General features: G+C 37.7%; 1 protein-coding gene and 1 pseudogene across 9 annotated transcripts in view; one reads left to right on the top strand and one right to left on the bottom strand.

The window, feature by feature from the left end:
• Nucleotides 1-6,088, bottom strand: part of LOC308653398 (zinc finger protein 639-like) — a 51,450-nt pseudogene extending 45,362 nt beyond the window's left edge. The window contains exon 1 of the transcript in view: nucleotides 5,835-6,088. The product of the transcript in view is annotated as a zinc finger protein 639-like (transcript). The remainder of the gene's footprint in view (nucleotides 1-5,834) is intronic.
• Nucleotides 5,608-21,308, top strand: part of ABCC5 (ATP binding cassette subfamily C member 5) — a 90,783-nt gene continuing 75,082 nt past the window's right edge. For 2 of the 8 annotated variants that reach the window (XM_081301392.1, XM_081301400.1), the window contains exons 1-2: nucleotides 5,608-5,759; nucleotides 9,256-9,438. In XM_081301392.1, the coding sequence (XP_081157518.1) occupies nucleotides 9,310-9,438 (129 nt within the window). In that variant the 5' untranslated portion in view covers nucleotides 5,608-5,759; nucleotides 9,256-9,309. Of the gene's footprint in view, nucleotides 5,760-5,833; nucleotides 5,990-6,194; nucleotides 6,295-6,445; nucleotides 6,467-7,859; nucleotides 8,045-8,187; nucleotides 8,365-9,255; nucleotides 9,439-21,308 lie in introns of those variants that run through there. The other 6 variants (XM_081301393.1, XM_081301394.1, XM_081301397.1 and 3 more) reach the window with 6 other exon arrangements.

Genomic DNA, 21,308 nt, shown 5'->3' with positions numbered 1-21,308 from the left:
TTCCATTTTCGTATATGCCACCTGTACATATATGTCTATCCACTTATCTGTCAATGGACACTTGGGTTGCTTCCATGTTTTAACTCTTGTGAATAATTCTGCTTTGAACACAAGTATATAAATATCGATTTGAAACCCTGTGTTCTTTTCTTTTGACTATATACCCAGAAGTGGGATTATTGAGTTATATGGTAATTTTATTTTCAACTTTTTGAAGAACCACCAAGTTTTTTCCTACAGCAGCTGCATCATTTTACATCCTTACCAACAGTGCACAAGGGTTTCAATCCTCCACATCCCCATCAACATTTATTTTCAGTGTTTCCTTTCCTTTAAATAGTAGCCATCTCATCTTAATGGGTATGAGATTCTATCTCATTGTAGTTTTGATCTGTATTTCTATAATGATTAGTGAAACCCAGATACATTTGGTGAAATGTCTGCTCAAATCCTTTTTTGTGAGTCTCTAATTTTACAAAATCCAGAGTATCCACTGCTCACTACTAGACCATTGCAATGTCGGATCAGGACTTATCTCTTCTAGTATGACATCCCTTTCATGTGGATGCCAAATGAAAAGACTTTTGGTCAAACAAATACTTCTTGGAAGCCAGAAGAGCCCACCCCATGCTAGCCAAAACCTGAGAAATTGTTGGTAAAAGTTTCATCTCTCCCTCTACAGAGCAGAGACCCTGGGAGAGGAATGCCAAGGCTGGGACCTGAGGAGTGTTTCTGCAGAGAGAAAACAAGGGACACTGGGAGAAGTGTGAGCTCCACGTTCCTGGGCCAGGGAGAGTGAAAGGTGGTGAAAGTTGACAATGTGAGCTGAATCAGAGATTTGTCCCCAAATTTTAATTTCTGTGTTCATGCAAAACTTGCTTAAATGTGTATGCAAACTCAGCCCTGTCCACAACTTTACAGTGTCTGCTATGTCCTTAATTTCACAACAGTTTTTTTCCACCTTCACGGAATGTCCTTCTATTGCTTACCTCTGTCCTTGAAACATTTGGGTGATGTCCGTAACAAATTTTGCAATCACAGTTCTCCTCACTGAATTAATAAGGCATAGATGGTCATAAATTAATGCTAAGGAAAGTAACCAGGTAGGTAGGTAGTAGGTATCTATAGGATCTTAAGGAACTCATTTTTAAAAAATTTAGTGAGTATATACTGTGTCTCCATTATGTGCTGTGATTGTTTTCTTCTGAAACTCAGTAGTCTCCATCACTGAGATGATCATAAAGAGAGTTCATTGATATTCATCTCATATCCCCTTTCTAATACTTTTGTGGTACATTATGTGCTATCATTTCTAGTTGAGTCCATTTTTATCTATCTCTGATGTTGTACTATTCCTCATTGCTCATTTTCTATAATATAAAAGAAAAATGCCCAAGACTGGGAAAATTATACTGGAAAAGTTTTTATTCTTCATGAAAGATTGTCTCATCCACCTCCATCTCCTTAGCATTTCCGTTGGCCCATTTCATTTGGCCTCAAGAGTGCTAAGAAAGATGATTTTTCCCCTTAACATCAACTGATACTCAGAAACCATGAAGATAGATTATATGCCTGGAAGAGGAAAGACATGTGGAGGGGGAAAGAGCCACAGAAGCATGTGGAGTGAAGCCACCACAGAAGTGCCAACTCTTAGGATCCTAGGAAGATACAAAGCTGTTAGCGTCATGGTTTCCCATGTTTATCAAAATGAACATCCAGTTATTGAGTAGGAATAACAAAAAGTAGCCTAGCTATGTACTCTTTCCCAGTAGTTCTGTGTTTGCTTGGCTCTTGCTCTTATCCTATCTTATCTTGCAGTAGCAGCTGAAGGATGAGGCAGAAGAGGAATCCTTCTCCCTGGATGGTGACAAGAGAATGTCCTGTAGGATAACCCACGCTTTACTCTAACTAAGTCTAAATAGAGTCTCCAAAAGTAACTGGAAAATAAATTTGGAGAGAAGGAAACAAAAATATGAGATCACTGGAACATTGCGAACCACCTCCCCATACTTTAAAATCACTCTGGCATATAATGCATCACTGAAAAGGCATGTACCATTTGCCACTGCTTTCAGGTGGCATAAGCAACTTTTTGACCCTGCTGCCATCTTTAAAAAAAAATGAGGCTACCCTTTTTTTTATAATCAACTTCAGACTCTGAGGTTTTACATATGGCTTCAGTAGTATCAAATCTTAACACTTTTTAATGTGTCAGAAGCAATTTGGATCTAGGTTTACTGAATGAAGGGAGTGATTAGGGGTGTGGGGGAGGTGGCAGAGGTACTCCACTGCTTCAGGAAATTAAATGCTGTTTCCAAAAAATTATTTTTTATTTCATGTTCAAATAAGCCTGAGAAATGCTGAATAAAATAAACTAAATAGTTTTCTCAGAACATCAGGGCTAGTATTCCATGGCTTGTTTTGAAGTAAACACTGTTTTAGGTAAACAATAAATTTAGAAGAAAAAAAAAGACTTGACAAAATCATTTCAGGTAGAATATAGAATATAGAATGCAGTAGTATGGTGTGAATAAATCAAGAAATTAAAAACATAAACTAGATAAGTTATTTAAACTTGAAGTTTGATTAGAACTTTAAGAAGCTACAAGCAAGTAGAACATAAAATAGATATAAAATTCAAACTGTCTCTAAATCTCCAAACAATATAAACTCAGACTGTCTCAAGAAGGAATTTTTTAAAGTTTTTTTCTTTTCTTTTCCTTTATATTAATGACTTTCCAACTGCAGGCTACATGTATCCACCTAGTTCTAATTTGGGGGATGAGGGTCTAAAAGAATGCTTTGATATTGTACTTTTCAAATATGCCCACAGAGTAACATTAGTAGCTGAAAGGTAATGCTGATTTTCTCCATTGGTGGTCTCTTCTAATCAATAAAGCATATAATTCATGATTTATACACATACACTTATCTTAAAACTATTTCAATCAAAATAGTTCAATTATTGACACACATTTATCCTAATGGGTGTCAATAATTAAACTATTTTGGTTGAAAAGTAAATGCAGTCTGTATACATTTTTTAATTTTCTCAAGCTGACATTCAGGCTAAACAATGGTTATTATTACTAATGTAGACCACAGTTGTTTGTCTCTTCTGATCAAAAGCCCCTTTTTATAGAAAAACACTTAAGAAGTTTTGAGGAATGACTGGGAAATTTGTTCTATACTAAGTCTGCCTAAGAAGGCTTCTGGCCTAAGAAGGCTCTATCTAGGCTAGACTACTTAATTTGGCTGTGGTGTTTTGTGGGACCAGATCACAGAAGGACTTGTACCAAGCCAAAGTTTGGTTTGATCTATTGTCCGGTGTTTCCCCAAACTATACTAAGGCTCAGACCTCTTTTAAGAGAAACAATTCTCTTAAATACCTGAGGCTGACTTAAGTCACTTTCATTATAATATTACTTAAATATGTACATTCATAAAACCGTGTAAAAAGTCTTTATGCTTATAGCTCATATATAACTGTAAAATTAAATTTGCAAATTGTATATCAAGACTACAAATAACATTAGTTTATTATAGTGGATAATTTTTTTTTTTGCTAAAATAAGATCATTTCTGTCATTCCCCCCCCCCCCCCACATACACTTTTTTTAGCAAGCAACTAGTGTTTGAACACCAGTCATTTTTTTTTGAACACCAGTTATTTTGTGGGGGGCAGTTTCCTCTTTTCTTAAAGTTTGGGGAATATTACCCCCCAAAATATGTCACAACCCAGACACATTTCAAGAAAGGCATATATTATCAATATCATGTAAAGAAGTATAGTTTCTTAGACCAAGACAGGGCTACAGTTTTTTGAAGCCAGGCACCAATGCTGTATAGTACATATCCATTGTTTTTTAAAGAAAACTATAATAAGTATATTGAAGCATTTCAGGGACATCTTAGAAGTTTTTAAAAAATTTTATACAAAGGTGATCAGATTTGCAGCTGTTGGGTGCTACAGTATTTGAGGCATGGCTGGATTCTTTAGTGAGGTGGGATCTCATTGCTACCTTGATTTTCATTTTCCTGATGATTAATGAGATTGGGTGTCTTCATATTTGAGAAGTTGCTCAGGTTTCTTTTTCTGTGAGCTGTTTTTCATAGCACTTTCCTTTTCTTATTGAGTTGTAGAAATTACTTGAATATTTTGTATTTTAAGTATCAGTTTTAATTTTGTGGTTTATCTTTCATTTTATGGCATCTTATACATGTTTTAATTTTAATATAGTAAAAAATTATCAACCTTCCCTTTATTTTTTAATCTCAAGAGTTTTCCCCTACTCCTAAGTTCATAAAGATATTTCCTACTTTTTAAGTTTTCTCACACCTGAGTCTTTGATCTACCCCAGATTTTTCTGTGTGGTATGAAGTAGTAAGTTTTTCTTTTATATGGACAATTAACTCTTCCAGTGTTATTTGTTTAATTTCTTTATTTCCCCATGGATGTTGAAGGTTTCTCTGTCACTGATCAAATTTACACGTATGTGTCTGTTTCTAGGTTTTCTATTCTACTGCATTGGTCTATTAATTTATCTGTGTTCAAGAATACACTGTAATCCCAGTGGGTGGGGAGGCTGAGGCAGGAGGATTGTGAGTTGAAAGCCAGTCTCAGCAATGGCCAGGTGCTAAGCAACACAGTGAGACCCTGTCTCTAAATAGAATACAAAATAGATCTGGGGGATGTGGCTCAGTGATTGAGTGCCCCTGAGTTCAATCCCCCCTATCCATCCCCATCAAAAACAAAACAAAACAAAAAACCTACACTGGTGTCAGTAACTTCAGCTTTATGTTAGTGTCTTCACACTAGCTAATTAGTTGTTTGAAAAGGGACAAGTCACTTTATCTACTTTTAAAATCTCTTAAGTGGAAAATCATAATACCTACAAATAGGTTTAAGGAAAGTAAAAGCAAGAAAGTTGTTATGTAAAGCCCCAGAAAGAGTAAGGAGGCACTCAATAGAGCAGTCTTTATATTATGATGATGCTGAAGGAACAGATAAAACAAAAAGGAAATGATCGGTCTCTCTGAGAGTCTCATTTCTATTTATTAAAAAAAAAGTGAGTTTGCATACCACTTCTAAGGCTCTTGCCACTTTTAAAGCTGTGATCTAGGCAGCACATTATGTGATGGACAGTTGGGACAAAAGTGAGAAAGGTGGACTATGCAGAATGTAGTAGGGTCGAATCAGGAGCCAGCAAATGTAAAACGGTAAGTGCCACAAGAGATAATAAGGTCTGTGGCTGGGGGTGGGGGGGCGGGGGGGGCGGGGAAGGCTCTTCTTCAAGCCGAGGCAAGCTACGATGACCTTCACAGTATTTTCTGGCACATGAAGGGCCACGCATGGTTTGACAGCTCTGCCTACGAACATCAGGCTGCCTGCGAATGAAGGGCCACCGGCTACCCTATGGGATACCCATGGGGACACACGACCTCAAAGAAGATTCCAGGCAGGCTCCCAAAGATAAGGGAAGGATGGGGCATCACCGCGAGCGCGGTGGAAAGAGGAGTAGCTCCCACCCCATCCCGGGTGTGTGCGGTGCTTCTGGGAAATGTAGTCCTTTGCTTCACGAGGAGCCAGGGGCTCCCGGAAGGGGGACTACGATTCCCTTCAGTCTTCGGAACGGTTTGTGCAGAGCGCTTGCGTGGTGTGGCAGCCGATGCCGCTATAAAGGCTTGTTTTGCTCGGGTGCAGATGCTCCGGAGCGTGGTTGAGTGGCTAGCGCTCCTGTCTGGGAGCTGGGGTGCAGGTAGGTGACGACTTCAGCCTTACCCCTACCGTGTCCTTTGATTGTCAGGAGGATCACCCCCTTGCCTTTCCTTACCGAGCCGCGGGCTGTGATCTGGGGTTCCAGCAGTTCGCGGGAAGCTGGAGACTTGAGAAGCGGGGCCTGGCCTCCTTCTGTTCTCCCACTGTCCTCTTCTTGTGTTGCGCCCTCAGGGGGCTTTCGATGGGGTCTTTGCGTCTGAAAGCAGGCAGGTAGGGTTGGAGTGAGTGGTCGGGTGCCGGCTCCATCCCCGGATGTGGCCACCAGGGGGTGCTGCGTTCCCGGGCGGTGGGTGTGGGTAGCAATCGCATCGCCTCGCCTAGCCTCGCCAGGCCCTTGCTGGCGGTGGGAACGCCCTAAGGCAGGGGCTCCTCCAGCGAAGCTGGCCTAAGACTCTACCTCAAAGGTTGTGGGCAGGAGGCCTGGGCACCGGTCTCAAGCCGCGGACCGGAGATCGCGCTATCAGCCACCTCCAAAGTCGGTGATTCCCTTCGTTTTTGCAAACGGGTAAATGGAGGTACGTGACATAAGCAAGAACAGCAAGCCCGTGGCAGAGCCGGGAATGGAACCCATTTCTCTTGACTGTCATCGGGTGCCCTTTTCACCTCTACCACACCGAGCTGTGCGTTGCTTTGTATTTACCACACAGGGTCATTTGGTTCGGCACAAACGTGGGAAGCTGGAGACAGGTAGGCGCAGGAACGATTGGGAAAGTTTCTGAAGGTTTTGAAGGAGGAGACGGATAGCTTATACAGTGATCTTTAGCGTAAATGAAAGGCTGGAAGCTTGGAGGCACAAGTGGATTGCAGGGGGCGTGGTAAATATGTATCCTTTTAGCTTCAGGGTTTCCTTGTGCCAGCTTCAGGGCCTGGCGCACGGTCTCTGAGGTACTGGAAACTACTCAGGAATGTTGTGATAAGGCACTTGGAAACACCAGTCTGCCTGGTTACTGTTCTTGTAAACCTGCGCAGCTCCCCTCCCTCGTGCAGTTGTGTCTGTGTTGCTGTGCAGGGAGTGTCTACCCTTTTATCACTGGCAGGAGACTTCTTGATATAAAAGGCAGCTAGCTGACCAACTGGCCTCAACCCAGTCAATTTTGAGTCTAAGCACTTCATTGGGGTTCCCCCACATTCATTATTATTGTTCTGCCCTTACCCAGCTCTGCTGCTACCTTAAAAATCCCCTTCTTTTCTTCTACCCTTTATAGCTGAGACAAGTTAGCTTTTGAAAGACTTTCCAACAACTTCAAGGTGGAACAGGAGGAAAAAAATATAAATAGTATATATTTTAAAAAAAGTCTGATCTATCCTTAGCTGCTTCAGAGTAGGATCTTGTTTTCCTCCTAAGTCTATTTGGCTTCCTTTTGCTTAGCTGACCTCCACGTGGAGTGCCCTGTCATATCCCGGAAATACAGAAGATGGTGTCCTCCCTATGTTCAAGGCCAAGAGGAGTAACTTTGTGCCTACTCAGAGTCTATCTACTCTCATGACTAGCCCTTTTTCCAGGAAATTTGAGATATGGAGGTGTTAAAGATAATGGAAACAGTTCCTCATATCTTTCATATTTAGAATAACTTGGTTCCTTAGAACAGGATAGTTTAGGATAGGTCCCTCAGGGTAGCTAAGGTCCCTATCTTACACCAGTCACAATAGATACAACAAAACAATAATTATTTCTATCATAACAGAAATCATTTCATCCCTGCCACTATCTACTCAAGAGTTTTGCTGATTCTGCTCTTCCTTTGAAATAAAGTAGTTGAAAGCATTTAGCTATCCTGGATTCTTAGGTTATTGAGCTGCTCTTAATGTGGGATTTGGTATTGTGAATGAGTTGGTTATCTTGGCCCAGCCTTTTTCAAGCTCCCTACCCTGTCTCCCTTCCTGACTATTTAAAAAGTAGCACTAATCCTCTTCAGATAATCTGCTTGGGTAGGGAACCTTTGGAGGGTGATCATGGTAACAAGAAGGGTTCCTCTGATCTGCAGCTACAGCTGGACAGTGGGGACACTGGCAGATGCCAGGTCTGTTTATAGTTTAGCCTTAATGAGGTCTCAATGACGTGATTGCTGTGCTCTTGCTTAGTAAGCTGGTGTTCTTTATGGTGCACTTTGTCATTGGACAAGGTGATTTTTTTTAAGATAAATAACTTAGCAATATCAATTTAAGGTACTTGAATCCGGATTTTGAAAAGAAGAAATCAAGTTTTCTTTGTGCTGGTAACCTGTCTCTGTGGAGTAGATTTAGTCCTCTTTAGGTAGAGGATTAGTAAGTGTTTTTCTCTTTTTTTCTGATATACTTAAAATGAGTTATAATTGTCAGAATTTTGTGCTGCTTGGAGGAGTTGTACTTCTAAGTCACAGGGAGAGCCCTGGATTTGTGCTACATTGTAATTTCTAGTGAGACTGCTGTGCAAGATGTTTTCTCAGCTTCTATCTGGGAACTTGCAAACCTTGAGAGTGGGAGAATGTTTTAGAGAGGCTCTTATGTGTTTGTTTTTTAAAAAGTGACCAGAGTTGATAGAGGAGTATTGATTAGAGTTAACCAAGCAAGCGGTGGTTTAGAACAGAGGTTCAGGTGGAAATTAGGTAAGAATGGGGAATTTATTGTTTTTAAATAACAACTTTACTGAGATTTAACTTAGTATAAAATTCATCCTTTTAAAGTATACAATTTAATGTTGTTGGAGATATATATGACATTTTTAATACCCCAAGGGGAAATTTATGTTTAAAATTTTATCCTATTATTTTGTATTTTAGCTGTGTAATTGCATGGAGCTTAAAAACAATATGAGCTAATCTATTAGCTAATTATAAAACTAAGGAGATAGGATTCATCATTGTAGGATAAGTGTTTTATAAGTTTTTATTTAATAAAATTTGGTAGAAGAAATGATATCTTTTAAAATTATTGAGTTTATAATGTTTAGAACAAATAGATTTTTCCTAGAAAGTCTGAAAAAGAAAAAAATTATCTAAATGTTCCATCTATTGCATTTGAATGTAGTTGAAATGGGTGGATATTTCTTTAGTAGTGTGTTTATTATGTTTTAAAAAATTTTTCCCTTGGGGGTGGGAGAAGTTAATTTTTCTTGATTCTGTTATGCTGATTTTTTTTTTGTTTAAAAAAATGGAATGATAGTTCTGAAATTTTGAAAAATCACTTTTATAGCTTAATACTTTTTATGGCTTTTTTCTTTTCTTTTTTTCGGGGGGGGGGTACTGGGGATTGAACTCAGGGGCACTCTCTCACTGAGACACATCCCCAGCCCTATTTTTGTATTTTATTTAGAGACAGGGTCTCACTGAGTTGCAATCCTCTTGCCTCAGCCTCCGAGTAGTTGGGATTACAGGTGTGTGCCACCGTGCCCGGCTTTTTATAGGTTTAATACTTTTGCCCTTTTTTCCAAAAGTATTTTAGAACATGTTTAAACACAATGTAGGAAATATCTGTTCTTGTTGAATTTTTAATTTCAGAAATTCTGAGTGAAACCAAGAGTCTGTGAACCCTGGCCCCTCCACTCAGCAAAGATGAAGGATATTGACATAGGAAAAGAGTACATCATCCCCAGTCCCGGCTATAGAAATGTCAGGGAGAGAAGCAGCACTTCTGGGCCACACAGAGACCGTGAGGACTCCAAGTTCAAGAGAACTCGACCGGTCAGTGTTTCTTTTCCTAGGTGTCCCTTTTCCTTCTGCTTGTTGTATTAGACCACACCTAATTTTTTTTTGTATGGTGCATAATTTAAACATCTATTTTTCTTTATTGGCTTTAGGTCATTGTTAAGAATTTATGTTTATGGTTACTTGGGGCAGGGAGTGTAGCTTGGTGTAGAGCAAGCACTTAGCCTGTAAGATGTCCTGGGCTCAATCTCTAAACTAACAACAAAAACAACACCCAAAAGCAAAAGCCAAAAAAACAAGAACTTATAATTACTTGTGAAGGAGTCGCTGGTTCATAGTAAACACTTAATAAGTGGAAGGAGAGTGTCCTGGAGGCTCTTATCTATTTCTTCCTTAGTGTTCTCTTTCATTTATTCCATTTTTGATGTCTTCTGAAGAACTTTAGCTTAAGAGAAGCTAACTTATAAGGGGGCAGGGGACAGAATGAATTTGAACCATTAATCTTTATTCATTGTAATTTGGGGATTTTTTTCTTTTACCTGTGTTTTGTGTTTAAAATATGAATCATTTGGAGAGATTTGCTGAGGGTGATTGGAATAATTCTAGATATTTGAAGGATAATCTGTCTTTCAGGTGAATTCATGAATGTAAAGAAGTCTTTAATAATTATCTCTTTCCTCCAATAGAAATAATGAAAATATATTTTAAACTGGAGGACATATGTATGTGTATATATATATATTGTCTGAGAAAAAGCATTATACCTTTTCTTGAATTGCTAAAGAAACTAATAGGTCAGAGTAGGGGTGACTAGGTTTAGGCAGTTGATGTTTATGTTCATGTATTTGTTATGTGAAAACCTAAGAAAGATTTGGACTTTGCAATTGATGGTGGGTGTTTCATTAGCCTGATATTACTGTTCCTCTTTGGTGCATGAAAGCCTGTGCTTTCTTAATCAACATTGTCTCACACTCGTAGGTCTCTATCTCAGTTACTTAACTATTATAGAATACATTCCCATTAGGCTTATCTTTGGAAAAACAATTGCAATGTAATCAGTGTCAAATACTTCTTTGGTGCCTATTTTGTAACTTCTTTGGGTCCTTTGTCTAGACCTTATGTTAACTAAACATTTATTGAATATATTCTGACAACATCAGTGTGGCACATGAAATCACAAAGATAACCTTGGAGTAGGGCTTTGGAGGGTGATTAGGTGGGAAGGTTTTTTAGGTAATAAAGACCCAGAGGCATAGAAAAAGTACATGGCATGTTGAAACCTTGGATAAACTGCATCATCGTGCCTTAGTCGTTTATATATAAAATGGTGTCAACAGTGATATTTAGGGCTGTGGTTGTGGCTCAGTGAAGGAGCACTTGCCTAGCACATGTGAGGCACTGGGTTTGAACCTCAGCACCACATATAAATAAAATAAAGGTATTGTGTTCACCTAAAACTAAAAAAAAAAAAAAAAAAAAAAAAAGAAGAAGAAGAAGAAGAAAAAAGAAAACAGTAAATTTAACTCCTGGGATCATTGAGAATTAAGTGAAATAATATACACAAAATACTTAGGATTATGCCTGGCATATCCAGTGATCAGTAAATGTGAGCTCTTAGATCTAGTTGTCTAGAATGTAGGATGTGTAAAGGGGGTACAGGTCAAGAAAAACTGAGCATGCTGTGCTAAGGAATCTTTTACTGTGGACATTGCAGAACTATTGGAAATTAATGAGGTTTTTTTTTAACTCTTATTTTGAGATAAGTGTAAATTCACATGTAGTTGTAAAAAAAAAATACAGAGTGATCTTTTGTATTCTTTATCCTGTTTCCCCCCACCAAAGTAACATCTTGCATAATTTTAATATAGTATCTCAACAGGATAGTGATTGGCCTTGATCCAATCATTTGACTCCATTAAGTATAGTTTTACATGTAGTAGTTGGTTATGTATGCACATGCATTCTATGCAGTTTTTACCACAGTCAAAATACCAAAGTTCCATCACAAGCATCTCTCATGCTGCCTTTTATAACTACCTCACCCTACCCACCGGAAACCACTACTCTTTTTTTTTTTTCTAAAAGCTTTAAAAAGTTAAAGTTTTAATGTTCAAGAGAATTTCTAAAGATGTAAATAAAATTGTAATGCAGTAAAAACTAACACTTATAGACCAGTAAGCTAAAAATATTCTCTGGTTCTAAAAAGTCTCCTAAAGTAGTTTAAAGATTTTTTTTTCTCATTGAAATGGACATGATCAAATATTTATTTGAAATAAATATAAATTGTTTTAAATAAAATATAGAAACATAATAAAAGTTATTTCACTGAAGGAGGGTTTAGTGCCACTTGAACCCTTGTAAATATGTATCACTGACTAACATTAGGATCAACTGGACTGAAAGATAGTTCACCCAATTAGAATTTAGCAATACTCTCACATTTCCCTAATAACACAAACCCCAATATTTTAAAAACCCTATTAATATTAGAAGCACAAATGCTAGTAAAATGATCACCAACTTACAATGGTTTGACTTAATAATTTTCAGCTTACAACAATGTGAAAGCAGTACACATTCAGTAGAAACTGTACTGCAGATTTTGAATTTTGTTCTTTCTCAGACTAACAGTATGATCTGATGATCTCTTATGCTGGGCAGTGGCAGCAAGCTATAGTTTACTACCAGTCTCATAGTAACAAGGGAAAAACTAAGACTATAATGTAACTGTGTTGCTAAGCTAGGATGTGCATGCAGTAGGTTAGGTGTATTCAATGCATTTCTTATTTAAAATATTTTCAACTCACAATGTGTTTATCAGGATATTTATCAGCAAGTCAAAGAGCATCTATTCAGGAAGTATTAGTTTTAATAGGTGTCTCACAGTGTGATTTAGATTAATTGAAAAAGGGAATTATAAATTATTATAGACTTCATTTTAAAAGAATGTTATACTTATTGTAATATCATCTGTGCACACAATAAATATGATCAGGAGAATACAAAAAGCATAGGGGCTAGGCCCTTATTAAAGTCATACTCCTCTCTGGACCCTGGCAAATATCATATTTGTTGAGCCACAGCCAGGCTAGTGCATCTCTAAGGTTTCAGGGGTCCATATGAATTTTATTTTCATTACTCTTGACCGTTTTCCTAAACTTTTAAATTTGAGTACTGTTTTCTTGAAACCACAACTCTTTTCTTCATCTCTATGATTTTGTCATCTTAAGAATGCTGTATATTGGGGCTGGGATTGTGGCTCAGCAGTAGAGTGCTTGTCTAGCACGTGCAAGGCCCTGGGTTTGATCCTCAGCACCACATAAAAAAATAAAATAAATAAAATAAAGGTATTATGTCCAACTACTTCTAAAAAATAAATGTTTTTTTAAAAAAGAATGCTATATAAATGGAATCATATAGTGTAACTTTTGTTTTGATGGGTACTGAGGATTGAACTCAGGTGCACTCAACCACTGAGCCACATCACATCCCCAGCCCTTTTTTGTATTCTATTTAGAGACAGGGTCTCACTGAGTTGCTTGGTGCCTCGCTTGGAACTCTAGATCCTCCTGCCTTAGCCTCCTGAGCCGCTGGGATCTCAGGCAAGCACCACTATGGCCGGCTTAGTGTAACCTTTTGAGATTGCTTTTTTCACTCAGCCTAATTCCACTACAAGACTACCTCTTGTAGTGGGCCTTAGTAGTTCTTTTGTTTTTAATGCTGGATAGTATTCTGTGTTATAGAAAAACCAATTTGTTTAACCAATTATCACTGAAGGACATTTGAGTTATTTCTGGTTTGTAACAATTATAAATAAAGGTATTTTAAACATTTGTGAGCTGGATTTTGTGTGAACATAAGCTTACATTTCTTGGATGAATGTCTAGGACTCTAAATTACTGGGTCATACGGGTAAGTGCATATTTATTTTTATAACAAACTGCAATACTCTTTCCCAGAGTGGCTGTATCATTTCACATTCACACCAGCAATGATCCAGTTTTTCCGCATTCTTGCCAGTATTTGGAGTTACCATAATTTTTTTTTAGACATTCCGATTGGTATTTCTGATATCTCATTGTGGTTTTTATTTGCATTTCTCTAATGACTTTAGATTCTGAAATGAGAACAGAGTTTTAAGACTAGATTTTATTTTAGATTAGTCTTGAAACAGTGCAGAAAAACCTTATATTGGAGAGAGAGACAAAATACAGGAGCCATCAGGAGGCTGCTGTGTCAGTTCCTGTCAGAACGTTCAGGGTGTAAAAGTGAGGCTGCAGGAGGTGGAAGAGGTGAGGGATATTTCTGGAAGGGGAAGGAGGCCTGGAGTGTCTGGGATTGGTGGTAAGGATTTAAAACTGTTAGTGGACATAGGGCAAGAGAAGGAGAAGATTTGGTAGAAAAGAATGAGTAGTTTTGTTTGCTTCTTGGTCTAAGATCCAAATGAGTGATTTTGAACATGTTGAATTTGAAGTGCATCCTGGTAAAATTATCAGTAGGTAGAGCACGGACCAGAAGTAAAGAAGAATTTTGGACTCATTAGTGTGCTCATGTGGATGAAGCCATAGATGTGGGCAGGCTTGCCCAGGGTGGCTCGTAGAGCAAGGAAAGGTAGAACCTGTGCAGCTAGGGTGTGGACCTGTGAAATTCCTGGGGACAGGAGCCTGTCCAGTTTGTTGAGGTTGAATTGACATTGGGATATGCAAAGGCAGCAGCAGATTCCCTCCACAGGTGGAAGAAGTGCAAACAGAGTCAGCCATTGTGATAGCTGGCTTCCCCCTGTGACGAAACCTGATGTTGAGCAACAGCAAGGCTTGTGCATCTATAAGGTTTCAGGAGTCCATATGAATTTTATTTTCATTACTCTTGCCTATTTTCTAAGCTTTTTAATTTTCTTGATTTTTATCATATCATTTACCCTCTGAACAGTTTTTACTTAAAGTATTTCTTTTAGTCTACTTTCTCTCTTTTTCTTAGCCTTGACCTAAGCAATAAAATCAAACAAAAAAATAGGTTTATTCATCCTATTTTTGTATATACATTAAATGAGCTACTAAGTGTTTTTAGAAGTTCACATATCATCTAGAATCCTCTCAAATACCACCATCAAAAAACACAATTTCTCAGATACATTTATCTTGAGCTTGGCTCATATGTTAATAAATTTACTCACAGAAGGAACCAGCAAGATGATAAAAACTTTCTAGCCTGAAATTGTATAAAAGTAGATCATTCAAGTTGTTAGGAAGCAGGACACCTGCATAAGAATATTGAGTTTTTTAAAAAAGTAAACAGCTAATTGGGCAGAGGTTGCAATTTCATGTCACATCATCATAACAATCATTTCTATAATAGTTGTTAGAGAGGTGATCTGGGACAGGACCTCCCAGATGCTAGGTATGCCTGCTGTCAATCAGAAATAATAATAAAAAAAAAAAACAGTGCCTTTCAGTAACAAAAGATAAGGACACATCTCATTTTCTGAATTGGAAAACAAGGTTTCTTTCACCATTTCGCCTTTGATAGGTCCAGGTAATTGGAAGCACAAAACTGTATCAAACAGATGTCAGAAGCAAAGGACCAAAGAAAAAGTTCTGATTTTAAATAGGTCAGTGCTGTAAACAAATATTCTGTGTACACAGTGTGGTCATTTCTTAAGTATTGTGACCAAATCTTTCTTTTGGAATATTCTGGGAAAATTTTCTGATCAGTCATGTCTTTAAATATTTGTAGTTTCCTACATCTGCTTAGAGATAATTAGGACAAATTTGGTTGCATTTGCACACCTACCCTTTCTTTAGGACTATAAAGTTAATTTCTGTGGCACAACCAATCTTTTGCTTGGCTGACACCCTTTAACCCTGATTGTTAATAGTGGTGCCTTCTGTTGTTGTTAGTTCTTTGAACTAAGAACTAGCTTTGACCAGCATTCTTTCAACTTACTTAAAGATTTATATCTAGACCACTACTGAACACTGTTATGGTACCTGAGGTCTCATTTTTCAGGTATTAGCTCCCTTCCTTATAATTACATTCATATCTACACATGTAGATCATATGACTCCATAAACTTATATACATATATAATTTTTTTTTTTTTTTGCGGGGGCGGGGGGCTCTTCCTAGTGGTACCAGGGATTGGACTCTGGGCCTTGCACATACTAGGCAAATTTTGTACCCACTGACCTACATCTCCAGCCCTTTAAAAAAAATATTATTTTTCTTTGAGACAGGGTCTTGCTAAGTTGTCCAGGCTGTCCTGGAACTTGTGGTCCTTCTGTTCCAGCTTCCTGAGTAGCTGGGATTATTGGCATATGTCATGGTCCTGATTTTTTCCCCCTTTTTAAGGTACAGTGTTGATCATTTTATAATTCAGCAAACATTTGTGCACTCTTCAGGATGTAGGCACAGTGCTTGTCCTTTAGTAGATGCTTAAACTCATAAACATGAACTTGTATTACTATAATTTGGGTGCTATGGAAATTGACAAAAAAGAGAAATGCTTCTCTCTTAGGGAAGACTAAAAGAGGAGCATTTGACTGGAGGCTTGATGAATAGGTAGCATTTGGAGATATCAAGAAAAAGCCAGGCAGAAGAAAGTGTTATGTGTAGGGACCACTAGGTCCCTTTGGGATTAAGCATGAAGTATGTAGATCACAAATAGGGATAAGTCAGTGGGCTTCAGATTATAATGTTCTTGAATAATAAGTAAAGGAGTTTGGGATTTTGTTGCTTTAATGTTTAGAAAAAATAGTATTTAAGCCAAAGCAAGACAAAGCTAGAGACGTTTTGATAAGCTTTGATTGTGATGGTCCTTTTTCCTAGTGCACTCAGGCCAAAGCTAAATAGATGACGTGTTTTTTACTGGCATGTCTAATCTAAAGATGGAGGAAGGATGAAGAATGAGTAGGAGTCAACGAAAGTTCATGTGCCATTATTACCGCATCATTTTTTTTTCTTTACCCAGAAGTACTGTTGGTGGAATTTTCCTCCAAGTTAGAATATTCTGCATCTAGGAAAAGTAACAAAGCACAAGTGTTCAGAAAATCCAGGAATCTTCACTGAGCAATTTTAAAATTCTGTGTGGGGCTGATTCTTTAACATTGCTTGGAGTTTTTATGATTAGTTATTTGAAATATTTTGGTGAATTGAAATTTTATCTTAGGATAAAGGATTAAGGATGTGGGTCTAATCTTACCAAAAATAATTCTATATTAGGAAAGAAATGGGGGCTCACAATGGAAAATGTGCAATGTGTGTAAGATTAGAACAGAAAAAATATATCACCCTAACTCTTCTACTCACAGACACTGTTGTTTTCATAAAATAGTTTTGCCCAGTAACATTACACTTTTAGAGAATTTGACCCTGAAAGCTTTTCTTTACAGATTAAGGGTATATGTGGTTTTTTATAAATCTCTTCATATTGTCACAGTCAAGAATATTACCTGTGTTTGTACTTGCTCTTAGGAAGGAGAGCAAGATGAAGGAGATAGTTTGGTTTTTTTTTTTTTTTTTCCAGTTCTGCATTATTTTTCTCTGGACTGGTGCTCAGTGACTTAGCAGATTTTCTGGATAGTGTTAAGGCGAGTAAGAACACTTCCCCTCCACCCCGCCCCTGCTCCCCCCTCCCTTTGCTTTCCCTCCCTATAGGCATCCGTAGAGCTTTGTAAGGATCAGTAGTCTATGGGTGCTGCTGGGTGCGATATGGTATCTGGCCTATGGCCAGCTGTTGGTCTCCAGTAGCAGCCTAGAGCTCTCTGGAGGAGATGACAACAGCGCTGCTATTGGTACAGAGCCCAGGTGACTGTGCCGCTGGGGACAACATGATAGCTCCCCCTCGAAGGGGCTCCTGAGGCTGGCCTGCTGCCTTGATCCTGAGCTCACACTGCCAACTGCAGCAAGACTGCTGCTGCCTTCCCAGGGAACACTCCTACAGGGAAATAAATACAGCTACTGGCCAGAGTTTAAAGAGCTTTCTGAAAAGTGTTGAAACTGGCTTCCTGTTTTCAAAGCAGTTTTAAGTGCCCAAGTCTTTATTTTGTTAACTTTGTTAACTTATAAATGGCCAATGAAAACTTTCAAGGAAACCTTGTTTCTATTTTTAGGTAACTTCTGCTAATGCTTTCTTTAGTGTCTTGGCATTTTCTCCACTCTCTTAATCAAAAATAAAAATATCAATGTCAAGAACAAGAAACAGGGTCTCCAAAAGTTTTTGCAATGGTTGAACCAGACAACTTTCAAACTTACTAACATGAAGTTTATTTGATACGTTGACACTCACAAATGAGCAGAATTACCCTCCTTTTAAGGAGTTAACTATCTGTTAAATGTGTTTTAATTATTTAAGATTATTTTCTGAAATATCTGTTCAAAGAATCAACTTAATTTTTTTAATCGATATCAGATGAAAACTTACATTTAACAAAGCCTGCTCATAGAGACAGAAAGGAAGATTGATTTATAAATGTGTGTACTTTAAAAGAGAGATGGGATCATAAAGGCTATCCTGATCAGCTCCTATTTTATCTCACTGGTTTGTGAGTAAGAAGTAAAAGAGAGAAGTTTGCTGGGAAGATTGGGCCAGACTGTGTGCTCCTCTCAGTGGTATTATTTCTGCAAAAAACAGAGCTCTCCGTTTCTCTTCATCATTAATTTCTGCGGCCTGTTCTCCTGGCCCAGTGTGTTGGAATGCGGAAAGGAGCATGAAACAGCCAGCCAATGCCAAAGTACTGATAACTGTACCTAACTTTGGAGTTCAGGAAATGTTTTTTTTTTTGAAAGCAAATATTGACAAAAAGGATTCATTTGTTGATCTATGTCATACAAATAGACATTCAGGTTTTTAGAGACAAACTGCACAGAATGGATTTCAATAAATGACTATAGTTGGTTGCCTTTTTAAGAATCTCATGAACTTTGTAAACTTCTTTATATTTTTAGTTGGCATTGAACGTTTACTCAGTTTTCTTGAATGTGGTATCTCATGGTAGAAAGAACAGCTCAGTTATCTATGAGAGTCAGGAACTTTTGTGTTTCTTCCCATCGTGCTCTATAGTTCTAGCCTGCTCTACAGTATTGCGGTCACATATGGAACCCCTGGTGCCTGTATTAAGCATTTGACATTTAACACGCTGTATTAGGTATTGAAAGAAGTTTTATTTGCAAATTCTATTCAAATTTTTTTTCCTTTAAGCTGAATCCTGAAAATCTGGTTGAAGGGATTTTGTCAAGTGCAACAGACCAGCATTCTCAAGTTCTGCTATCTAAAGCAATGGTTTTTAGGTCAGGCTGCATATTAAAATCCTTTAAAGAATGGTTTTTTTTTTTTTTTTAATACTGATACACCCTATCCCAGACCTGTTAAATGAGTCTCTGGGGTAGAACATAGAACACAGGTACTGATATGATTTTAAAGTTCCTCAGTGATCCTAATGTGTAGCCAGTGCTGGGAACCTCTGCTCTAGATCTCCTGGAATAAAGACTGTTTGTTTTATCCCCTCAACCGATGGTCTTCACGTGTTTCCCCACCCCATGCATGATTCATTTTCATTTTAATCCTCTGAAACATTATCATGGTATTAACAAGGTCAATCTCCAACCCCAATGTAATAGGAACTTTGAATAAAGTTGCTTAGAATTAAGCTTATGAAACAACAGAAAGCCCTCAAATGCCTACTGATTTGGAGTAATGCAAGATTATGATCTGCAGAAAAATACCTGTTTTACCATGGTGGTGGTTTTAAGTTATATCCATTGGCTTTGTATATTTACCCGGTGAATTGCGTTAATAGCTGGTCTTTGGAATGAAAGTTATAAATGACTGAGATGATGCCCAAGTTAATTCATTTTTCCCAGCATGGCTCAGCTGCCAAGTGGTATTGATGAGATTAGCAGGTCCCCTGACTTTGAATAGTATGCTCTTACTATTATATTCTGCATCTTCCTACCAGAAGGCTAGTTCTAGAATAGTGAGAGAGGGAGAGAGAGAAAGAGAATATTTTAATATTTATTTTTTAGTTATTGGCAGACACAACATCTTTGTTTGTATGTGGTGCTGAGAATCGAACCCGGGCCGCACGCATGCCAGGCGAGCGCGCTACCGCTTGAGCCACATCCCCAGCCCCTAAGTTCTCATTTTTTAAACAGTTTTATTACCTTTGATTTTTTTTTTGAGACAGGGTTGCTGAGTTTCCCAGGCTGGCCTTCCTCTGCCACCATGCTCAACTTTATTTTGTCATTTTTATGTACCTTTTTAGGGTTAATCCCAGATGGATTAATGTACTGTGTGAAACCTGGATCTCTTAATTCATCTGCAATCTGGTATTTATTTGTCCCAGCAGTATTTCACTGACTCATGATTCTCAATCCTGCTATATTATTTATGCTTTCACATAGAAAGCTCTTATAACTTGAATATATTAAGTTTTTTCTCTTGGTTCATTTCCATTTCAGTCCATTCAACCTTAGAATGTTGATAACTTACTTTATAGAATTTTGACTCTGGTAGGATATATTTATTTTTGTCTTGAAACAGATACTTTTTTCTCTTGGCATGCTTAGCTACGTAAGCCTTTTTTAGGGAGCCTAGAGAGGAGGAGAAGTTAGACTTATAGGTATTGAGACATCTGTGCAGTTTCTGGCAGGTTGGTATAAAGTTGCTTTTTTAAAATTTTAAAAAATATTTTTGAGTTATTGATAAACCTTTATATTATTTATTTGTATGTGGTGCTGAGAATCCAACCGAGTGCTTCATGCATGCTAGACAAGTGTGCTACCTCTGAGCCACAACCCCAGCCCTATAAAATTGCTTTTATTTTATTTTTAAATATAAGTCTGTAATGTGTCTGTCTTCTATCATCTGCTCATTTAATAAATATTTAATACATATAGTTAATATGTATTAAGTATTTATCTTTGGTTTGAAAATAATTAGGAATGTGCCTTTTTGCAATAAAGTAAAATAGTTTTTACATTCTAGTATTCTGTCTGTGTAATTGAACTGACTTGGCAAACTACCATTTGCTTATAACGAGGTTAGGGTCATAGTTTATTTATCTGGTACTTAGCGTAGAGAAGAAAGAGGAACTGTTTGTGAAGGTATATTAAGATCATCTTGTACAGCTAATGATTTATTTGCTTGCTTTTCCTTTGAAAGACACATACAGAGTGATTCAAGGCAACTTGAGCCCGGGTTCAAACCCCTGCTCCTATATGTGCCTCTGTTTTCTTGGCCGTAAAGTAGGGATTATAGTTCCTACACTATAGGGTTGTTATGAGGATTAGTGAGTTAATATTAGTAAATCATTTACAACAGTGTCTGCTATGTTGGTTTGTTTTAAATTAATTTGTACACATTTTCTTGTCACTTTCAAGTAAACAGTTTGCCTTTATAGTAGACACATGCTAGTCATGAGATTTGGCTATAAAATTGCCCTAGCTTCCTATTTCTGGCCAGTATCCCAGGGTAGATGGAATAGAGGTAGCCTCAGGTCAGCAAAATAGAACTGAAAGTTCTGAAGGTAGTAGCACTTCTCTTTTGCAATAATACTAGACTACATATTCTAATATTCTATAATAAAATAAGTTGGGTCACATTGGTTAGGAATCTACTAGGAGCTATACTCTTTAATCTTATAATTCCACTGATGGAATATATACTATATAATCCAGAAAGAGAAAAATAAACTATAATTGTCTATTATACTATTAATAATAAGCAAAACAGAGACTCTAAATCAATGTGGAATGGGTAAGATCCTCAGTGGCATGTCATACAGCATTAAATGATAATTATGCTGCTTGTGAGGCAACCTAAAGGTATTTTAGTTGACATGTGACTAACAGGTGATAAACTCAACTGTGCCAGGGCCAGGGATGCAGACAAGAGCAAGACAGCTTGCCTT

This window comes from Spermophilus citellus, assembly GCF_964194105.1.
Source record: "Spermophilus citellus genome assembly, chromosome: 7".
In the NCBI taxonomy this organism is placed as follows: domain Eukaryota; kingdom Metazoa; phylum Chordata; class Mammalia; order Rodentia; family Sciuridae; genus Spermophilus; species Spermophilus citellus.
The sequence above is the reverse complement of the archived record's forward strand: the minus strand, read 5'-3'. Positions and strand labels throughout refer to the sequence as shown.